At 36.6% G+C, this 22,807-nt stretch overlaps 2 protein-coding genes across 2 annotated transcripts; both read right to left on the bottom strand.

Annotated features, from left to right (window-relative positions):
- Positions 1 to 97: 97 nt before the first annotated feature.
- Positions 98 to 15,360, bottom strand: ND-75 (NADH dehydrogenase (ubiquinone) 75 kDa subunit). Its single transcript, XM_080159256.1, has 14 exons — positions 15,230 to 15,360; positions 13,341 to 13,515; positions 12,621 to 12,761; positions 12,232 to 12,357; positions 6,057 to 6,190; positions 5,385 to 5,766; positions 4,445 to 4,642; positions 3,717 to 3,817; positions 3,192 to 3,297; positions 2,874 to 3,047; positions 2,295 to 2,498; positions 1,612 to 1,683; positions 921 to 1,085; positions 98 to 512 (listed from the first exon to the last, which is right to left on the bottom strand). The coding sequence occupies exons 2-14, from the start codon at positions 13,503 to 13,505 to the stop codon at positions 279 to 281; spliced, it is 2,202 nt and encodes a 733-aa protein (XP_080015382.1). The 5' UTR covers positions 13,506 to 13,515; positions 15,230 to 15,360; the 3' UTR covers positions 98 to 278.
- On the bottom strand, positions 15,296 to 22,800 carry LOC145317968 (uncharacterized). The gene is made up of 5 exons (XM_080159259.1): positions 22,660 to 22,800; positions 19,212 to 19,231; positions 18,268 to 18,416; positions 16,685 to 17,383; positions 15,296 to 16,098 (listed from the first exon to the last, which is right to left on the bottom strand). Exons 3-5 carry the CDS (start codon positions 18,392 to 18,394, stop codon positions 15,836 to 15,838), a joined length of 1,089 nt encoding a protein of 362 aa, XP_080015385.1. The 5' UTR covers positions 18,395 to 18,416; positions 19,212 to 19,231; positions 22,660 to 22,800; the 3' UTR covers positions 15,296 to 15,835.
- Positions 22,801 to 22,807: the final 7 nt, after the last annotated feature.

The following is a 22,807-nucleotide window of genomic DNA, read 5'->3' as shown; positions in this document are numbered from 1 at the left end:
TTCCGAGAAAATTTAAATTTGAAACAAGATTTGGGCCATTTCATTTCACAACAGCCCAGTTAGTCTCAACAAGATGACAAATAAACCTTATTAAACATTTGTATTAAGAAAAGTTAATTTAAATATCTATATATTTCATAGGTTTTAAAAACATAAACACCAATGCAAATTAAATAATTTGTATAATAATTCATTCATTTATTAATCTTCTCCTCCTTTTTACTTTAATTAATGACTTGTAAAATTCACTGTTCTAAAGTCTGATGATTGTTCATAGTTTAAGACTTGGCATACTTGTTCTCTCTACCCTGCTTCACAGCGGTCACGCACTTGGCCATGGTAGGGGAGGCACGGCTAATGCTGTCTGTCTGGTAGAAGTCCTCCAGCACCTTCTTGCTCACGTCCAGGTTGGAGGAGCTCACCTGTGCCTTGATGCTCTTGGCCATGGCAACAGATTGAGCAAAGAAATTTGCAGGTTCAGTGGTACCGTATCTGACTAAAGCAGGGCAAACCTAAAATAAATAAAAAAATTAAATTATTGCTAAGTAGAAATAAACCAAATACTAGCAACTCTGCCCGTTGTACTCTGCAGGAGAGGCGGTACATAGCCTGAAACCACACCATAACTGAGATTTAGAACGGAAAGGGCCTACAACCTTCCCGGGACCTATGTGAAGCTTTCTCTAAAACTGAGAACTCAGTTGATTCGGTAGTTAGCTAGATCCTAACGGACTAACAAATACACTTTACTTCTTGTACTAGGATGAAGTGCAAAATGTGGAATTAATTAAAAAACTTGCTCTTTATTAATGTGCTTGGTGATTGTACCCCTTCCATCTCTTCATAGTTCTTCACGGATAAGACAGTCGGATGTACTCTAGTTGGAGAGAAGCTACGCAATTTAAATAATGAAATAATACCTCGGCCATTCTTCCTCTAAGTTCATGAATTTTGTCGTAAGGAAGTTTTTCTCCGATGACCTCTGAGATTACTCTGATAATTTTCCAGTCTTCTCTGGCCTCTCCGGGAGGTGTTAAAGCAGGGAATGTCTGTTGGGACCTTCCCTCCATATTAACATATGTGCCCTGCAATATTTATGAATTATTAAATATTCAATATATCAACCAATCAATCAATCAATCAATCAAATGCACAACACATTTAAGTTTTCTTTTCTTTAATCAAATAGTGGAAGGCATATGAGACACTTTTTGAAACCAAACAGAAAGGAATTCGACATGAAAGTTGCTGTAATGAGGATCAATGTGGAAGTGTGAAAAGGCGACAGAACCAAACAGCCGATTTTTTAAATGTTTTTTCTCGTTTAATTTACTATGGTAAGATTTAAGTATTTGATACAACCTTTTATTAAAGCAAAAATATAGGAGATATTTAGTTGGAAAAAAAATTTCTTCGGAAACTGTCGGTAGGAGCGGTTCTTCTTTCGCCATATATTTACGCGGTACCTCATTGGTGCAACTCCTATGCCATATTCCAGTGCTGTAACTCTTTTTGGTTTTGTGCCCTTTTTGCTTTAGGTTTGGTTTCAAGTGTCTAATCCGCCTCACACCAAACCTCAAATGTATTAACGGAAAAAAATAAACTTAATACCTGTTTTTCAGTATAAGCAGCTCCAGGAAGGATGCAGTCTGCAATAGCGGCTCCAGCGTCACCGTGATGTCCCTTAAAACAAGCCATGTTAAAAAAATAGTGGGTACATTTCATTCCCTTTAGTTCTAAAAATTGTGATAAGTACTAGGGGGGGGGGGGGGGGGGGGGGCGGATGTGCCACTTTTTGAAACCAAAACTAAAAGTCAACATAGGAACTCAACTAAAAAAAAGAGTTACAGGTCTGAGATTTTGCATGGCAGTTGCTTTAAAGAGGTACAATATGGAACTGTGAAGAAACGGTGGCGCAACCGCCAAAAACCGCCGTTTCCCGCTGAATTTTTTTTTGCAATTTCTCGGCGGATGCGCCGTCGTTTCTTCACTGTTCCATATTGTAACCCTATAAAGCAACTGCCATGCAAAATCTAAGACCTGTAACTTTTTTTTAGTCGAGTTCCTTTGACTTTTAGTTATGGTTTCAAAAAGTGGCACATCCGCCTCCCCCCTTTAGAATTAACATATTGTTGTAAGAGGGGGGAGGGGGCGGTATTTCAGGTAATAAAACAATTTCAAGTATTAAAGGTAATGTAATTTTTCATCAAAATGAATTTTACAAGAAAAACTTGTGTCTTATGACATTTTTTTAAAATCAAAAATTTGCTTTTTGGTTACAGTTTTTCAAATACCTGATAGATAACGAAGCAATCTTGAGGAAGGTCTTCTCTGGTAATGGCCTCAGCATCAGCTCCTAGGAGCCAAACAACCTTGGGCTTGGCATTTCTGGCCTCGCTAACACCAGCCTTGTAGCCAAGATCAAGCGCAGCAACCTGGCTGGCAACACGATGCAACACGTTCAGGACTGGCCATTCAGCATTAGCACCACTTTTGACCTGATAAAAAGAAATGAAGAATTATAAAATTACGTTTTCTTTTTGCTAGCATCAATAATTAAAGTATAAAAGGGCAAATATAATCAAATCAAAATACATACATTGATCAAATCAAGCACCTACATTCCAATAATAACGCACATGTTCATTGTTCTGGATTAGGCAAAAGAAATTTTTTTTCAGCCTTGGAAAAAAAATGAATCTAAACCAAAATTATACACTCTTGGGGAATGGATACTTAATGTATTTACTATTTATGAATTTATTCACCATTAAATCTGTTGTAAGAGCTTAATCTGATTGTTTGTTTTTTTTGAGAATTTTTTAGAGGCCTAACTATAGGAACAGAATTTGAAGAAAACAAATTATCCTTACCCGTGCGTTGTTAGCAATTTGTTGGACCAGGCTGAGTACAGCTCCACCATCCTGGCGCTGTAGAGCCTCGCTTCCAACAATAACAACAGGATTCTTGGCAGATGCAAGCTTAGCAGCGAATGGATGGCTGCCGTCAGCCAGCTTCTTCAAGACGTCAGTAGATTCTCCGAGGTGCTGAAAGATACAACATAAATCGAATGAAATTAGTTCAGTTGAGTTAGATTTGAGAATTAACTTAAGTTAGAATAGGCAATGGAGATTCAGAATAATTTTATTGAGATATTACATTCTAAGATAAAAAAAAGGAGCATCTCTTACCTCATAATCGTAAGTGAGGTCAACCTTGGGACCAACAACAGCTAGGTCCAGCTCATTGTGAATCCAACATTTTCTCAATCTTGCGTTGAATACAGGGGCTTCGAATCTAAAAATAATGTGTTCGTTTAGTTTAAAATCCAATTGAAAGCTAGCGTGCAATAAGTAAAATAATATGAGAAAATCTTGAAATTTAGAAGGTAAGTATCAACAGTGCAATGTTGATTCAACATTTACAAAAATCAAAGCCTTGGGGTAGAAAATGATGTATGTAAAACAATACACAGCACAGTTTTACTTTTTTTTAAGGTCGGAGGATAATTGGGGTGTTAATTACACAATACACATGTCCCCAAGTTTTAATATAACGTTTTCTTTTTCGTAACGTTTCAACCACTTTATGTTCTCTACAGAAGGCGAAAATTTGTGTATCATCACTGAAGACATATACATTAACTTAACGGCCATTGTCTTATCTGTTTAGATCCCGGATTTTCCCTTAAAAATTAATTAGGCGCTTCTTTTTACCTGGGGTTTGTTCCGATAAGGAGGGCAAGATCAGCTTCCTCGACTCCAGCAATGCCGCTATTAAGCAGGTAGTTGGACCTCAGATCAGAACCTGTTCCATCCTACAAATATTTACAAATAGATATAGAATATATGTGGATAATATGACAGTGGAAAAACAATCGTCAATTTAGGTTCCAAAAATGGAAATCATACATTTGTCAGTTCGTTCATTCTGTTGGAGAGAGAAGAGGGGTAAAGCTAGCTACGCGTTTAACTATTAATTCTGCACAAGATTCATACTTCTTCTGCTGCAATTTTTTTTTTACTCCTTGTTTATTTTAGCAAGGAAAGGGAAAAATATTTTTAGAGCTCTTTATTTTATTCATAATATCTCCCCTCCCACATATTCTTATATTTTTTTATATCGAGGAGGAGAGAAAAATTTAAAAAAAAAATTTCAGTTCTCCCCCCTCCCCCCATATCATGATCAACCATGCAGAATATACACCATGATAATCTGGTGCAAGATCTAAGAAATACAAAACCCATTATTATTAGCTATGCAAGTTTTCTATGGTTAAGTAGAACAATTGTCTATCCTTTGTGATGCAAATAAATTTTCAGATTTTTACTTATGCTTACGAGATAAAAATAGATTTCAATTGTCAATCGCAAAACCAGTTACAAACGTTGTAGAACTAGGAAGAATTTTTAAAAAAGATAATAGGTATTGTATAAAATCTTACGTCAGGGAATATTTCTTCAGTGCAGACAGCTTCACTACCCAGCCTGTTCATCAGATCCTTGAGGGCCATCAGAGACTCGGCATCGGCAAGGCCGCCAGCCACAGCAGCTATCTGGTCTCCAGGAGTGGAGTCAAGCATCTTAGCCACGGACACAATGGCTTCCTCCCAGCTCACAGGGGTCAGGTTACCGGAAGCATCCTTAAAAAAAAGATTATGTCTTATCCGAAACAAGGTGTCTCTGGAAACCAAAACAAAATTTTTTATTATGAAGATAAGACTTGTTAGTAATAATGTTTCTATGATAATTAAAGTTTTTCTTAATTTTTAAAATTATGAATAAATAAGTTTAAACTAAAATATCTTTAAAAATTTTAGGGATAGGGATTAGCAAATGGGGATGAAAAGCAGATTTTTTGGGTGAAAAAAAATTTAGAAGACAATCCAACTAAATTTCTTGTTTTAGGATGGTGTTGATAGCCCCCATTGATTGATTGGCCATAGTTTCTTAGGGTTTGGGCCTAAGTAGTCATAGAGTAGGCTAAGACACTTTTGTCTAGCCATTAAAGCTATCAAGCTCCACGTTCAAGCACATTACGACTTGACCCACTCTCTCATGAGAGCTACTCGTTATTACCTCACCCTTGCCGAGTATGGCAGCTGTCCCAAATTAAGTCCCCGTAATGAATGACGCTCTCCGCAGAGGAGCTTGGGATTAGAGTAGTACTGATATTATGTACGTGACTATTGAGTATCTAATTTTACTCAATAATCCCCTTTTATATGCGTGATTATTATTGCGAATGAGAAATTCGAGTCAACACACGGAGAATTGAACTCGAACTCTCACCACCGTAGCTCAGTGTGTTACCACTGAGCAACGGCGCCCCTTATAGCCCCCATTGAGTGTTGATAAAAACCATGTGCCATTGTTTAGTTCTACCTTGAGCATGGGAGTAGTCAATCTCTGTCTCTTGAGGCCATCACATGCAAACCTTGTCTTATCGGAAATCCATTCCTCATTTACATCCTCGTTCATTCTTGGCATGATCCTGAGAACCTCTCCAGTCCTGTGGGTCACCACAATGTTGCTGCCAACACTGTCCAAAACATCAATAGTTTCTGTCTTCCTGGTCTCCCATGGCCTGGCCATGAAGGCGTATGGCTTAGAGGTCAGGGCTCCGACGGGACACAGGTCAATAACGTTGCCGGAAAGTTCTGACATTAACATTTTTTCAACGTAGGTACCGATCTGCATGTTGTTACCACGGCCGGTAGTACCAAGGTCCTCAACACCAGCTACCTCAGAGGAAAATCTGACACATCTGTAACATTTCAATCGCTTAATTTTTTCCAACAAGTTAACAACAAGGATGACAACATAAGAAGCGAAGCTGTTAAGATGTAAAAATAAGAATCTTTAAACAAATTCAGAAGTTTATCATTGATAACAGCAGATAAACGTGTATTTAAGAGCGATGTTCAGCATTTCGTTTTAATAAGGTAAAAAAAGCTAATATGAAAAGAGAACTATTAAGTAGAAAAAATTAAATCATTTTTTGCAGCTGGGGAAAAATTAATCTTGTGCAGACCCTGATTAGTTCATAATATTTACCTTGTACAATGAATACATCTTGTCATTACAGTTTTAATAAGAGGTCCAATATTTTTATCTTCAACCGCGCGCTTGCCTGTAAGCTCAGTGTCGGTAAAGCGGGATCTATCAGATCCAAAGGCCATGGACTGGTCCTGAATACAAGAAACATCTATGACTGTAAAAATATTTATGTTTACATATATTAACAACAAAGTTACAAGAAGTAATACTCAAAAATTGCAACGCATATTAACGCTTTATTACGTCAAAAAGAATTTAAAATAATGTTTAAAGGTTAGATACTGTAATCTTATTCTGAAAATATAATAATGTATATCTATCTGTAGTATAATTTAGACTCGTTATTAGAGGATATGAAAATGAGTCATGGGATACCATATTTTGTAGAAACTGTTAAGTCTTCAGGACAAAAAAAAGAAGGGGGGGGGGGAAGTTTGTACACTAATAGGAAATGAAATTCAGTACCAATGTTTGGGAGGGTCGTATGGGCTTGTTTTTAAAGTTATCAACCTAATTCTTTTTGTAGGCTCTCTTATATGACTTGATATACACGTATTTCTTTGAAAATTGAATTTCGGTACTTTCCTTCTAGGGGCTTGTGGAGCAAAAGACCCCCCAAAACACTAAAAATATGAGTTCTGACCTTATTTTTAAAGATATCGACCTGATTTTTTCTTTATAAAATTTTTTAATATACCCGAATCAACGAACCATTACAGATTTCATTTTGGGACTTTCCTTCTAGGGGCTTGTGGAGCAAGAGACCCCCAAAACACAAAAATATGAGTACTGGGCTTATTTTTGAAGATATCGACCTGATTTTTTTTATAATACTTATTTAACTTAACCGAATTAACGAACCATTACAGATTTCATTTTGGGACTTTCATCTTAGGGGCTTTTGGAGCAAGAGACCCCCAAAACACAAAAATATGAGTACTGGGCTTATTTTTGAAGATATCAACCTGCTTTTTTTATATAAAAATAATATTTAAACATAACCGAATCTACGAACCATTACAGATTTCATTTTGGGACTTTCCTTCTAGGGGCTTGTGGAGCAAGATACCCCCAAAAATCATAAAAATATGAGTTGTGGGCTTCTTTTTTAAGATATCAACCTGATTTTTTATATAAAAATACTATTTTAACATAACCGAATCTACGAACCATTACAGATTTCATTTTGGGACTTTCCTTCTACGGACTTGTGGAGCAAAAGACCCCAAAAACACTAAAAATATGAGTTCTGAGCTTATTTTTTAAGATATCAACCTGATTTTTAAAAAATAATACTGTTTTAACATAACCAAAGGGGGGGGGGGGGCGTAATGACATTTATTCGTAATCCGTGAGCAAAATGGTCTAAAAATTTAGCTAGACCCTTCAAACTTGGTATATAAGCCTAGTCCTATAGGTATTACATCTAAATGGCAAAAAAATCCAAAATTTTTTATTTTAAGGTTAGGTTAGGTAAGAAAAACCCTGCGGAAATGGGGTTTTTAGGCTTTTTTTGGTCTATTTTGATGTGGAAACTTACCTTAAATTGTTTTTTCTTAGGTTTTTAACTTAAATACACTGTATCTATTCATATGGACTTTACTTAAGATGATTCAGCAAGTCGGGGACCGGCCCCAGGGGGCTAAGTGGGTGGCCCGCAGGGGTTAAGTGCCTTTTTCCCAATACATATGTTGTGATACATCTAATTATAGGTTTTTTAAGTCAAGGAACTCAAATTCAGAGCTAATATAAGCATTAGATTAATCTGAAGCTAGCCCCATCGGGCTAGGTTGGTGGCCCGCAGGGGTTAAGTTCATTTTTTCCAATATATATCTTGTTATATATCAAAATATAGGTTTTTTAAGTCAAGAAACTCAAATTCTGAGCGAAAATTAACATTAGACTAACCTGAAGCTAACCCCCCCGGGCTAGGTTGGTTTTCTGCAGGGCTTAAGAGCATTTACATAACCTAACCTATATACTTACTTATATTTTTACATGTTTTTTCTTGAATAAAATTTGTCTATTATTGAGGACTTTATTTAAGATAATGCAGCAAGTTGGGAACCGACCCCAGCGGGTTAGGTTGGTGGCCCGCAGGGGTTAAGTGCATTTTTCCCAATATATATGTTGTGATACATCTAATTATAAGTTTTTTTAGGTCAGTTAACTCAAATTTAGAGCTAGAATTAGCATAAGACTAATCTGAAGCTAGCCCCAGCGGGCTTGGTCGGTGGCCCGCAGGGGTTAAATGCATTATTTTCCAATATATATCTTGTTATATATCAAAATATAGGTTTTTACGGTCAAGAAACTCAAATTCAGAGCTAAAATAAGCATAAGTCTTACCTGATGCTAACCCCCGCAGGCTAGGTAGATCTTCTGCAGGGCTTAAGTGCATTTTACCTAACCTAACCTAGAAACTTACTTATTTTTTGGTTTTTTCCTTGAATGAACTGTGTCTATGAATGAGGACATTATTTTAGATGATCCAGCAAGTTGGGGACCTCCTTGGGTCAGCCTCCTGTATGAAGAATCTTTTAAATGATGGCTTTAGGACTGAACACTGTGTATCTAAGTAAAACCTAGCCTGCCTGGGTCAGTCCCCGACTTTCTAGATCATCTTAAATAATGTTCTCATGAACAGTTTATTCAATTAAAAATCTTCAAAAAAGTAAGATTCTAGGTTAGGTTTGGTAAAATGCATTTAAGCCTTGCAGGCAATCCACCTAGCCCGCAGGGGCTAGCTTAGATTAGTCTGATTCAATTATTAGCTCTAAATTTGAATTTCTGGACCTAAAAAACCTATAATTTTATGTATGACAGCACATACTTTTTAAAAATGCACTTAACCCCTGCGGGCCACCCACCTAGCCTGCTGGGGTCAGTCCCCGACTTGCTTGATCATCTTAAATAATGTTCTCATAAATAGACACAGTTTATTCCAGAAAAAACCCTAAAAAAACAAGTAAGGTTCCAGGTTAGGTTAGGTAAAATGCACTTAAGACTTGCAGGCAACCCACCTAGTAGCCCGCTGGGGCTAGCTTCAGATTAGTCTGATACTTTTATTAGCTGTAAATTTGAGTTTCTTGACCTAAAAAACCTATAATTTGATGTATGATAACACATACTTTTTCTAAAAATGCATTTAACCCCTACGGGCCACCCACCTAGCCCGCTGAGGTCAGTCTTCGACTTGCTTGAACATCTGAAATAAGATCCTCATGAATGGACAGTTTATTTGAGAAACAAAACCTAAAAAAATCATATTAAATGTAAGTTTCTAGGTTAGTTTAGGTAAAATGCACTTAAGCCCTGTTGGCAACCCACCTAGCCCGCTGGGGTTAGCTTCAGATTAGTCTAATGCTTATTTCAGCTCTGAATTTGAGTTCTTTGACCTAAAAAAACCTATAATTGGATGTATCTCAACAAAAATATTGGGAGAATGCACTTAACCCCTGCAGGCCAACCACCTAGCCCGCTGGGGTTAGCTTCAGATTATTCTAATGGTTTAGCTCTGAATTTGAGTTCTTCTTAAAAACCTGCTATATTTTGATATATCACAAGATGTATTTTGGAAAATAATGCACTTAACCCCTGCAGGCCACCGACCTAGCCCGCTGGGGCTAACTTTAGATTAGTCGGTCCTCAACTTGCTGGATCATTTTAAATAAAGTCCTCATTAATAGATACAGTTTATTAAAGAAAAAAACCTGTAAAAATATAAGTAAGTTTCTAGGTTAGGTTAGGTAAATGCTCTTAAGCCCTGCAGAAAACCAACCGAGCCCGGGGGGGTTAGCATCAGGTTAGTCTAATGGTAATTTTCGCTCAGAATTTGAGTTTCTTGACCTAAAAAACCTATATTTTGATATATAACAAGATATATATTGGAAAAAATGCACTTAACCCCTGCGGGCCACCAACCTAGCCCGATGGGGTCGGTTCCCGACTTGCTGGATTATCTTAGATAAAGTCATCATTAATAGACAAAAATTATAAAAAAAAACATGTTAAAATATAAGTAAGTTTCTAGGTTAGGTTAGGTAAATGCTCTTAAGCACTGCAGAAAACCAACCTAGCCCGGGGGGGTTAGCTTCAGGTTAGTCTAATGCTAATTTTCGCTTAGAATTTGAGTTCTTTCACCTATAAAACCTATAATTTGATATATAACATGATATATATTGGAAAAAATGCACTTAACCCCTGCGGGCCACCAACCTAGCCCGCTGGGGCTAGCTTCAGATTAGTCTAATGCTTATTTTAGTTCTAAATTTGAGTTCCTTGACCTAAAAAACCTATAATTAGATGTATCACAACATATGTATTGGGAAAAAGGCACTTAACCCCTGCGGGCCACCCACCTAGCCCCCTGGGGTCGGTCCCCGACTTGCTAAATCATCTTAAATAAAGTTCATATGAATAGATACAGTGTATTTAAGTTAAAAACCTAAGAAAAAACAATTTAAGGTAAGTTTCCACATCAAAATAGACCAAAAAAATCCTAAAACCCCCATTTCCGCAGGGTTTTTCTTACCTAACCTAACCTTAAAATAAAAAATTTTAGATTTTTTTGCCATTTAGATGTAATACCTATAGGACTAGGCTTATATACCAAGTTTGAAGGGTCTAGCTAAATTTTAAGACCATTTTGCTCACGGATTACGAATAAATGTCATTACGCCCCCCCCCCCCCCCCCCTTAAGAAAACATTACAGATTTCATTTTGGGACTTTCCTTCTAGGGGCTAGTGGAGCAAAGATTCCAAAACCACTAAAAATATGAGTTCTGAGCTTATTTTTAAAGATATCAACCTGATCTTTTTAAAATAATATTTTTTTGACATAACCGAACTAAGAAACCATTAAGGATTTCATTTTGGGTCTTTCCTTCTAGGGGCTTGTGGAGCAAAAGACCCCAAAAACACTAAAAATATGAGTTCTAAGCTTATTTTTAAAGATAACCTGAGAACTCAATTTATTTTGTTTTGGAGGTGTTTTACCCTACTTTCCCCTAAAAGGAAAGTGCCAAAATAAAATTATTAGTGGCTACCTAGTTCAAACATGTGAAAAAAGTTTTCATGAAAAAAATCAGCTCAATATCTCTAAAAATATTTTTTGGGGGTCTTTTGCCCCACTAGCTTCTAGAAGGAAAGTCCCAAAATGAAATCTGTAATGGTTTCTTAGTTAGGTTATGTTAAAAAAAGTGTTCCTAAAAAAATCAGGTTGATAAATTAAAAAATAATGTCAGAACTCATATATCTAGTGTTTTTGGGGTCTTTTGCTCAACAAGCCCCTAAAAGGAAAGTCCCAAAATGAAATCTATAATGGTTCGTAGATTCGGTTATGTTAAAATAGTATTTTTATATAAAAAATCAGGTTGATATCTTAAAAAAGAAGCCCACAACTCATATTTTTATGATTTTTGGGGGTCTCTTGCTCCACAAGCCCCTAGAAGGAAAGTCCCAAAATGAAATCTGCAATGGTTCGTAGATTCGGTTATGTTTAAATATTATTTTTATATAAAAAAAGCAGGTTGATATCTTCAAAAATAAGCCCAGTACTCATATTTTTGTGTTTTGGGGGTCTCTTGCTCCAAAAGCCCCTAAGAGGAAAGTCCCAAAATGAAATCTGTAATGGTTCGTTAATTCGGTTTAGTTAAAAAAGTATTTTTAAAAAAAATCAGGTCGACATCTTCAAAAATAAGCCCAGTACACATTTTTTTTGTGTTTTAGGGGTCTCTTGCTCCACAAGCCCCTAGAAGGAAAGTACCGAAATTCAATTTTCAAAGAAATACGTGTATATCAAGTCATATAAGAGAGCCTACAAAAAGAATTAGGTTGATAACTTTAAAAACAAACCCATACGACCCTCCCAAACATTGGTACTGAATTTCATTTCCTATAAGTGTACAAACTTCCCCCCCCCCCTTATTTCCCCCCTTTTTTAATACCGTTTCCGAACACATTCCTACAGTATCATACGCTAATATAAGTTTTAAAACATTGTGCAGAATCAAATTTAATCCAGCTGATTTTGAGCAATACTGGTGATGCCTTTTTTAATTAGACGATTTGAGAAATGTCTCTTTTTGCCGTTATCAATATCAAATACCTACTAATAAGAAAATCGTAATTTAATCAACCCTGGCCTCCCATCCAGTATCCTTGACTTACCTGGAGATCACACTCTCCTCCCTGATCACAGATGGGACAGTCCAGGGGATGGTTTACCAGCAAGAACTCCATAACACCCTCGCGGGCTTTACGTGTGAAGTCAGAGTTGGTTTTTACTTTCCATCCCTAAAAAAGATGCATTCTATGAAAATTAAATTTGAATATTTGGTACTATCTTATTAGAAATATTTTTTTTAATTTAGAAAAATTTTATACAGGAAACTTTTTATTGAAGATGGAGACATCCAATTTCGGATGTTGGGTCAACTTACGACAGGCTTACAGTAGTTAGAGTATATTCCTGAAGGCTTTCTCTAATCTATCAAAGACGGAAAAATAGACCTTTAATCGTCGTTGTTACAAAGCGCTTATAAATAAAGGCTACTTACATTCATAACGGGCATGGCACATGCCGCAACTGGTTTAGCAGATTTCTCCACCTCAACCAGACACATACGACAGTTACCAGCGATGGACAGTCTGTCATGATAACAAAATCTTGGAATTTCAACTCCGACCATGGCGGCAGCCTAACAAAATCGTTGAAACTTTAAAATGGAGCCACACCTCCAAATTCAAAACGTCTGACAAACGAGGATAGTTTCAAACGCCATTTAAAAAGAAATATATTTTCCTTATCACCGATCCCCCCTTCCAACTTGCATAAGAAGGATTTAAAGGGGTGTATATTCTACATGGTTTCCCCTGCTCAGGGGGGGGAAAAAAATAAAAAATAAGTGGTTGAAGGGAAAAAAATGTAAAAATTAAGAAAACTAAAATTATTTTTTCCATTTCCCCCCCTCCTTGGTGAAAAAACCAAAAAAAATGTGTGGTAGGAGGGATAAAATATAGAGTTCTTTAAATATTTTTCCATTTTCCCCCCTTCACGGTGAGAAAAAACTAGGGGGGAAAAAAATAAAAATTTTGTAGCAGGGGAAAAAAAAATCTTGTGCAGAATATACACCCCTGAGGATTTAAGAAACGGGTGTATTGTCATAGATCAACATACTTTTATTCATATCTTTAACTTTTTTATAATTGCTCTAGATTTAAGATTTAGATATTAAAAATGGCCATTTGTTTAGATTGTACAAATTAATTTCCTTTACCTGCAGTACAGTAGTGCCAGGATCAACCAAGACCTTTTTGCCATCAATGAAACATTCTAGCTTGGGTGGAGGGCCACCGCTCTGTTGTCTGCAGGCAGGAGCAGAAGCTGCTGCACGGAGCAGGGGCGCTGTGCTGCCTCGCGCCAGGGAGCTTAAGCTCAACATCCTGGACTATCTGAATATTTAGGAATATATAAATCACAGAAATGGGTTTATTGTTACTTGGGTATTGCAACATATTATAATATAACAACTTGTAGATAGTTAAACTAACACCTCCCCTAAGGGATAAACGCCCTTACCAATAAGCTGTCCATATACAATCTACTTCTATTAAAATTATATTGGACAAGGACATTTAATAAGGGTGAAATACATTTCCTTGATATCCCCTCCCAATCTTATAGCAAATCTATGTGAACACCACTGGTTAAATTATCTGCTTATATCGATTAAGTTTCCATTAAAACAACCGATGCATAAAACTTTAGACCACATTTTCTTTTAAATATGGCCTAAATACTAAAAATATTTTAAATACAAGATTACAACGTTTTTAAAATTTAAAACTTTATTTATAACTTTTATTTGTTAGGACTCGTATGGCAATTTTTTAACTTTAACCTTACCCTAAGTAAAATTGACACATAATATAAGAAAAAATCTAGTATAAAAAAAACCAGGCTATGGAGTATATATATTTGCAAGCTAACGATAGATACAAATTAAATGTGAATATATCTGCATTTAAGAAAATTGACAATTTAGCTTACTACTATTGACCTCTGATTAGCCAGTTCGTTCATCATGTAGAAAAGGGGGAGGGATCATTTTAGCCAACTGCGAGTATTAACAGAGTATACGTTTATGAAAATCTGGTGCAACATCCAAATATATAATTATCGATTCTGGGAACACATATTCTTTACAGACTGTAAGAGATTTATTTACTATAATTTGTTCTACCACTATACAAAATAATATTTGATGCGATTAATTAAAATATTCTTTTTAAATTAAATATAACACAATTTAACTTGTTACAAAATATTCTGTTGGGACAGACAGACCAGAGAAGTGGAGGGGGAACATATGATTGAATATAAACGCGGCATTACTCTAACTATGGCGTTTAAATGTCGTCTTTGCGTAGCTTGTAATAAATAAAGGTCATTAATCTTATTTGAAGCTGGGGTTAAATATTTATTTTAATAGAAAGATTGAATGTAAAAAAATAGATTTATTTGTTTAACTAATATAGTTTTAAATATGTCAATAGATGTAGGATTTAAGTAGATATTATAATAATGAAGGGAAAAATTATCGTCTATTTAGGTTGCTATTATAACAGACATCATTTGTTGGTCAGCTCGTTAATCCAGTAGGAGGGAAGGGGATGCGATAAAGGGTATGGTTGGAGATAGTTATTTCAGCTAGCTACAAGTTTCATTTAATTAGATTTCATGATAATCTGGTGTAAGAAGAAATAATAAATTCATTCATACAAGCTTTACGTAAAGAGATGCAAGGATGAGAGAAGGGAGATAACAAGTTTTAGATATGAAAGGTTAAGAGTAGGAAATACGGTCAGTGAGGGATGATGACACCAGTAGATCTAAAAGTCGACAAATTGTAGAACTTTCCAGTATGGCTTCAAAACCGATTAATATTCGGTGGATTAGAACCAGTTATCGGCCGTATTGAAATATCATGGTCAGCATCGAATTACAGACTGTTTCCAAGAACATTAAATACAAATCGTAAAATCAAGACAAAATTGGTTAGCAAGCCCGGGCCTTTAGGGCGAACAAAACTGGTTTTAATCTACAAATTTTCATTTTACTGTCCGCGGAAAGCAGTCTATAATACGATGCGATAAATAACTATACCTTGATATGGATAAGTTTCAGCCGAGCTCAGCTCACATAAAATATACAAGAAAGGCACATATCAAATCTAAAAAAAAAAAACATCAACAAAAAAATTACAATATTAGCACTGGTTAACTGTTAAAATAAACTGTCAGAAATAGATATACTGGAGGTAGAATAGTAAAGATTTTTATACAGAATTTGCAAAAAAAAATGATACAAATAGTGTGTTTTAAAATTACTCTCATTTGAGAATGCCTTATGGTAGGCTCAAGTAAAAAAATTGCGTGACAAAAATAAGCATAATATATGGAAAATAGAATATTTAAAATATTAGTGTCTCAAAAACAAAACAAAAAAGATACCGTAGGTGTAACAAAAGTAACTTGAATGTTAAAAAAAATCACTTCAAATTCTTGAACTGAACACGAGTTTAAACTATTACATTATTTTAATACAGTAATATACTTTACACGAACAAAATATAGTTAGATTTATACAAAAGTTATATGTTAATGCTTAACATTAGTACATCATGTACTATAAGAATAAAAACGGGACAGCACTTAAAAAACTATGCGCTTAATGTAAAAATACATTACACTGTAACATAAAATACGAGTTTTATTCAAAATAATCCAAAATGTTGAGCTCTCCGTCTTCTGATATTTCAAACAACTTGATCATCAGCTTGTCTCCGACAAACTTCTCTGGCCTAGCCAGGAAGGTCACCCTCTCGTCGATGGAGATAATCTGCTTGAAAATATCCAACTGGGCCTTTGCTTCCTCTGGTACATCTGCCAGTCCCACATGGATGGCTTGACCAGGCATGTCCTCAAATTTAGCCAGACTCAACAGCGATGTCACTGGGAGGCTTACCTGGCGTCCTTCAAACAAAACGCAATAATTAAAAAAAGAATGGCGACATATACCAAGAAAAACAACAACACAGGACTACTATCAGTTGGTGGCTGATATTAGCCCTTACAGAATTGAACTCTATTTTTATAGGTCTACATAACATTTACTATTAACTAAGGAAAATATTTAATTTAATCGTGAACAAAAACTGAATATAGGCCATCAAAGGACACTTTAGATAGAAACTTGCGCTAAAGCCCCTAAACATTTGAGGAGAGGGGAAGGAAGATACCCTCACCCATTTTCAATTTAAAAAAAGAATTTTTTGGGAGTATTTAGTTTCAAGAGGCGATTTATCTTTGGAGGGTGGGAAACGAGGTTTCCTCGCCAAACATAGCTAAAATCCTTCCCTAAAGTAGCTTCACTGTTAAGAGACCCATATCTGTTTATTGATGAGCGAGATCCTTCTTTACAGACAAAAAAGAACTTACTACTTAATATAATAGGATTACATTTAATACAAATTAAGTCCAATACAAAGTATTAGTACTGACTTATCTTTCAAAGATTAAATTTTGGAGGCGAATTACTTTAAATAGATAAATCCATTACCTTCATCTATTGCCAAAACCTCAACATTGTTCCCATCCACACTTTTCACCACAGCACGTTGAAATATTTCATCAACTTCAATCAGACACATCTGACCAACTTTGGCAGATTTAAGTTGAGTGGATCTTCCTTCATTAACTTCTGTGATGAGAGCCTCCAGAAGTTCAAAGTAGTCCATATTGTGGGCTTCAATGCTGGTGACGTATAAGTCCTCCATACTGTTGATCCAAGTGACAACGCATTTAAATGGACTAGGAAGAACTTTAGGCATTGCGATTGGTTCTTTTTGAACGATGGGCTGCTGCTTAACAATTTCTTCGGTAACCACGGGAACATTTTTAGCTTTTTCTACCTCAATTTTGTCAGTGGTGTAAACCTCAGCAGTTTCAGCAGGGCTAGTCACAGGTGAATTGCTGCGTGTCTCGCTCTCGCACATTCTCATCAATTCAACATAGCTTCCTTCGCTATCTTCAAGATCCACATGGATAACTCCATCCAGAACTGTAAGAGGTTTTACGGTCAGCTCGCTCTTATTCTCATTTATCAGTTCAACAAACATTTTGTCCACGGCTTCAGGCCACTTTGAGTAAGGTGTGCCCAGAGAGCATTTCATTAGAAGCCCAGGTAGCTGTTCATAGTCGAATCTTTTGCCATGTTCTAGTTTGTACAATTTTGTTGGAGCACAGCTGATAGTTAGACCTAGAAATTTTTATAAATAAAGGAAATAAAAAATCGGATTTAGAAAGATTTATTACTTATTTATCGCATCGTATCATAGACAGCTTTCCGCGGATATCCTTATACTAAAGTAACAGGATGTTTGTCTGTCTGTGTCTCTGTCTGTCTGTGTGTACCGAAGGATCTCGCTAACCGCTAAACCGATCGGGTTCTCCTTAACAGGGTAGATTCTCATATATCCTGGGAAGGTTTTTAACTATTTTGGGGGAGGGTGCTACCACCCTCCCAAAAGAAATGACAAAAAATTGAAAATTTTCTTAAAATCTGGGAGACTTCAACCGTCAACGTCAAATAAGGTGGTATCGTACATAAAAAATTAACTTTAACAAACAAAAACATTTAAAGTGCCACTAGAGGCCTCTAGGGGCGTAGCCGCTAGTCTAAATAAAAGTAATAATGTAAAACTGGTATTAATTCTATGATTTTTATTTTATTATTAGTGGAAAATTGTCCATAATACAATGCTATATATGATTTTTCAGTAAGGCTGGGAACCGTTTTTATCCAGCGGATATTAATCGGTTTTGAAGCAAGCAATACTGCAGTACAGTTTACATACTTAGTTTCCTTTTCCTACATATTTTCTCACTTATACATATTTTTGACAAATGTGAAAAAAGATGGTGAACAATACCACCACCCCCTTCCTCTCTCGCAGGATCCATTAATATAAGAAACAATTATGTAGAACATACATTTATATTTTTAAGGGGGAAAAGGGGGAAACTTTCAACTTTATTGGTCAGTTAGTTCATACAGTAGAAGTGTAGTGTGGAGCAAAGGGGGAGAATCTTAGTTTTAGTCCAAGTAATAATATATCCATTGATATAACTAAAAAACCTTACCCTCGTCCATTAGAAAAACTTTGACAAGGGAACCATCCTTCTTCATCTTCTCGACTCTGCCTCTGAAAAAAGCTGGATTCCCCTCGGAGTCGCTGTGGTTGACGGCACACACCTTGCCAAGTGCCATGATATTCAATGCCTCAGAAGACCTGGTCACAGTTTCTTTATCTTTCAGTAGAATCCAATATTTTAATACTAAAGGAACCAATAGGATAAAAAATAATATATGATTACTTGGATCTTACACCAGATTTTCATTTCTTAAAAAAAATGAAACACCCAGTGGGCTAAAATAACGATTCCCTCCTTAATCAACTTTAACCCAATCCCATCCCCTACTACTGACCACTAAACGAGTTCCATGTTATTAAGCAAAATTACGACATAATTACGCCTTTCAAAATATCCACGTATTTTCTACATCCATTGGGGCTTAATATCAATGTCGCAATCTAGAACACAACATAAAAATATCATAGAGAGCTAAATTGTAACAAAGGGAAAAGTAGCTTTCGCAATATTGCGTAAAATTGTGAGCAAGCTTCCAGTCAAATGCGCTTATAAGTCAAACTGTTTTTAATGTTGACAAAGCGCATGGTATAATTAAACGCATATTTAAAAACAGTTTGACCTAATAAGCGCGTATGACTGGAATCTTACTCACAACTTTATCCAATATTGCGAAAGCTACTACACCCTTTATCATTTTGGAACAGGAATCAAGTAAACATAAGTTTTAAGTTCATAAGATTATTATTTCCAAGGACATCAAATATTGTTAATTGGACAACATTTGAAAATTGGAAATAATAATCTTGCGATCTTAGAACTTGCATTAAAATCATCTATTATATTTAAAGCCAACTTTCTCGAAAACGTTTGTTCAAGTCAACGTGAAATTAGTTAAATATAAAAAGGAATATTTCTACTAAAAAGATCTTTGCCTGCTAATGTCTTCTTGAATCTAAATATTTTGTATTTTAGTTTTTTTTATACGATTAAATTAAGTACAACCGCTCGTAATCTCGTGTTAAAAACCACTGAAAAAAAATTCTAGATAAAATACTGCACAATGATACAAGAATGTCCAATGGGTGGGGGGGAGTATAGGGATGATAAAAAATTACGAATTACTCGAGAACCCTTAGAGCTAGAGGGAGCTAATTTTGGATATAAGCTTCTATGGGGCCAAAGTTACTTTTAAAATTATCGTCGAACACGACTTGAGATAAATGGAGCAAACCTTGGGATACAAGTTTTGTAGGCCTATATTTGATTTTATAATTATTGTTGACCACCCACTCACCCCCAAACCCCTAATTTTTTTTTTTGGGGGGGGGGCGGGTGGATTATACTATAGGGTGTTTCTCATCAACGACTTGAGATAAATGGAGCAAACCTTGGGATACAAGTTTTGTAGGCCTATATTTGATTTTAGAATTATCGTTGACCACCCACCCACCCCCAAACCCCTAATTTGGGGGGGGGGGCGGGTGGATTATACTAGGGTGTTTCTCATAAAAGACTTGAGATAAATGGAGCAAACCTTAGGATACAAGTTTTGTAGGCCTATATTTGATTTTATAATTATCGTTGACCACCCACTCACCCCCAAACCCCTAATTTTTTTTTTTTTTTTGGGGGGGGGGCGGGTGGATTATACTATAGGGTGTTTCTCATAAACGACTTGCAGCAATTTTATTTTGGGTGCTACTCCCTTAGTTTTAGAGATAATTGGATGAAATCTTTTGGGCTGGGTCACTAATTACCCCAACTATTGGTATCTTTTAAAAAAACGGCTGCGAGACCGCCGCTCCCGCCGCCGTTTACCGCCGCCACCAAAAAATTTTTTTTTATTGCATTTCTCGCCGAATTAGGCAATTTGGAATCATTTGAGACCATGTTATTTTTTTTCAAAAATTTTTCGCCTTACAAGCAACCCTGCGGGGGATTTAGTCATTTTTTTCAAATTATCGAAAAAAATAACATGGTCTCAAATGATTCCAAATTGCCTAATTCGGCGAGAAATGCAATAAAAAATTTTTTTTTGGTGGCGGCTGTAAACGGCGGTGGGCGGCGGTCCAGCCGCCTTTTTTTTTAAAAGATACCAATAGTTGGGGTAATTAGTGACCCAGCCCAAAAGATTTCATCCAATTATCTCTAAAACTAAGGAAGTAGCACCCAAAATAAAAGTCTAAACAAAATTGTAAGTAAAGGGGGGGGGGGGGCCCGGGGGGTAATGTGGTGACTCGTCACACGACATACCAGCAATTTTATTTTGGGTGCTACTCCCTTAGTTTTAGAGATAATTGGATGAAATCTTTTGGGCTGGGTCACTAATTACCCTAACTATTGGTATCTTTAAAATAAACGGCGGCGGGACCGCCGCTCCCGCGGCCGTTTACCGCCGCCATCAAAAAAAAATTTTTTATTGCATTTCTTGCCAAATTCTCAAAAAAAATAACATGGTCTCAAATGATTCCAAATTGCCTAATTCGGTGAGAAATGCAATAAAAAAACATGTTTTTGGTGGCGGCGGTAAACGGCGGCGGGTGGCGGGAGCGGCGGTCTCGCAGCCGTTTTTTTTAAAGATACCAATAGTTGGGGTAATTAGTGACCCAGCCCAAAAGATTTCATCCAATTATCTCTAAAACTAAGGGAGTAGCACCCAAAATAAAATTGCTGGTATGTCGTGTGACGAGTCACCACATTTCCCCCCCCCCCCCTTTACTTACAATTTAGTTTTGACTTTTATTTTGGGTGCTACTCCCTTAGTTTTAGAGATAATTGGATGAAATCTTTTGGGCTGGGTCACTAATTATCCCAACTATTGGTATCTTTAAAAAAAAACGGCTGCGAGACCGCCGCTCCCGCCGCCCGCCGCCGTTTACCGCTGCCATTAAAATATTTTTTTTATTGCATTTCTCGCTGAATTAGGCAATTTGGAATCATTTGAGACCATGTTATTTTTTTCAAAAATTTTTCGCCTTACAAGCAACCCTGTGGGGGATTTAGTCATTTTTTTCAAATTCTCGAGAAAAAAAAACATGGTCTCAAATGATTCCAAATTGCCTAATTCAGCGAGAAATGCAATAAAAAAAATATTTTGGTGGCAGCGGTAAACGGCGGCGGGAGCGGCGGTCTCGCAACCGTTTTTTTTAAAGATACCAATAGTTGGGGTAATTAATGACCCAGCTCAAAAGATTTCATCCAATTATCTCTAAAACTAAGGGAGTAGCACCCAAAATGAAATTGCCAGTATGTCGTGTGACGAGTCACCACATTTCCCCCCCCCCCTTTACTTACAATTTTGTTTTGACTTTTATTTTGGGTGCTACTCCCTTAGTGTTAGAGATAATTGGATGAAATCTTTTGGGCTGGGTCACTAATTACCTTAACTATTGGTATCTTTTTTAAAAAACGGCAGCAGGACCGCCGCTCCCGCCACCCGCCGCCGTTTACAGCCGCCACCAAAAAAAAAAATTTATTGCATTTCTCGCCGAATTAGGCAATTTGGAATCATTTGAGACCATGTTTTTTTTTTCGAGAATTTGAAAAAAATGACTAAATCCCCCACAGGGTTGCTTGTAAGGCGAAAAATTTTTGAAAAAAATAACATGGTCTCAAATGATTTCAAATTGCCTAATTCAGCGAGAAATGCAATAAAAGATTTTTTTGGTGGCGGCGGTAAACGGCGACGGGCGGCGGGAGCGGCGGTCTCGCAGCCGTTTTTTTTTAAAGATACCAATAGTTGGGGTAATTAGTGACCCAGCCCAAAAGATTTCATCCAATTATCTCTAAAACTAAGGGAGTAGCACCCAAAATAAAATTGCTGGTATGTCGTATGACGAGTCACCACATTTCCCCCCCCCCCCCCTTTACTTACAATTTTGTTTAGACTTTTATTTTGGGTGCTACTCCCTTAGTTTTGGAGATAATTGGATGAAACCTTTTGGGCTGGGTCACTAATTACCCCAACTATTGGTATCTTTTAAAAAAAACGGCGGCGGGACCGCCGCTCCCGCCGCCGTTTACAGCTGTCACCAAAAAATATTTTTTTATTGTATTTCTCGCCGAATTAGGCAATTTGGAATCATTTGAGACCATGTTAATTTTTCAAGAATTTGAAAAAAATGACTAAATCCCCCGCAGGGTTGCTTGATTGGGGGGGGGGGGGGGTGGGGGGTCAACGATAATTTTAAAAGTAACTTTGGCCCCATAGAAGCTTATATCCAAAATTAGCTCCCTCTAGCTCTAAGGGTTCTCGAGTAACCCCCCCCCCCCCCTGCCCAAATGGTTATTTTCCACATCCCCCTTTTACGTTAAAGACTGTTGATCCGCCTCAAAAAGTATAAAAAGTATGATACAACTGTTAAAAACTAAAATTCATGCCTCGTCGTATAGGTCACTGTTGGATAAGCGATGGACAAAGAAGCAGTTGATACTCTCAGCATATACAACTTGGCCAGCAAATGGCTCCGGAACCTGTGGCTGAACACATCCCCCTTTTACGTTAAAGACTGTTGATCCGCCTCAAAAA

Source organism: Acartia tonsa, chromosome 4 (assembly GCF_053477335.1).
Source record: "Acartia tonsa isolate MP-2025a chromosome 4, ASM5347733v1, whole genome shotgun sequence".
Taxonomy (NCBI): domain Eukaryota; kingdom Metazoa; phylum Arthropoda; class Copepoda; order Calanoida; family Acartiidae; genus Acartia; species Acartia tonsa.
This window is presented reverse-complemented; position numbering and strand designations above follow the sequence as displayed.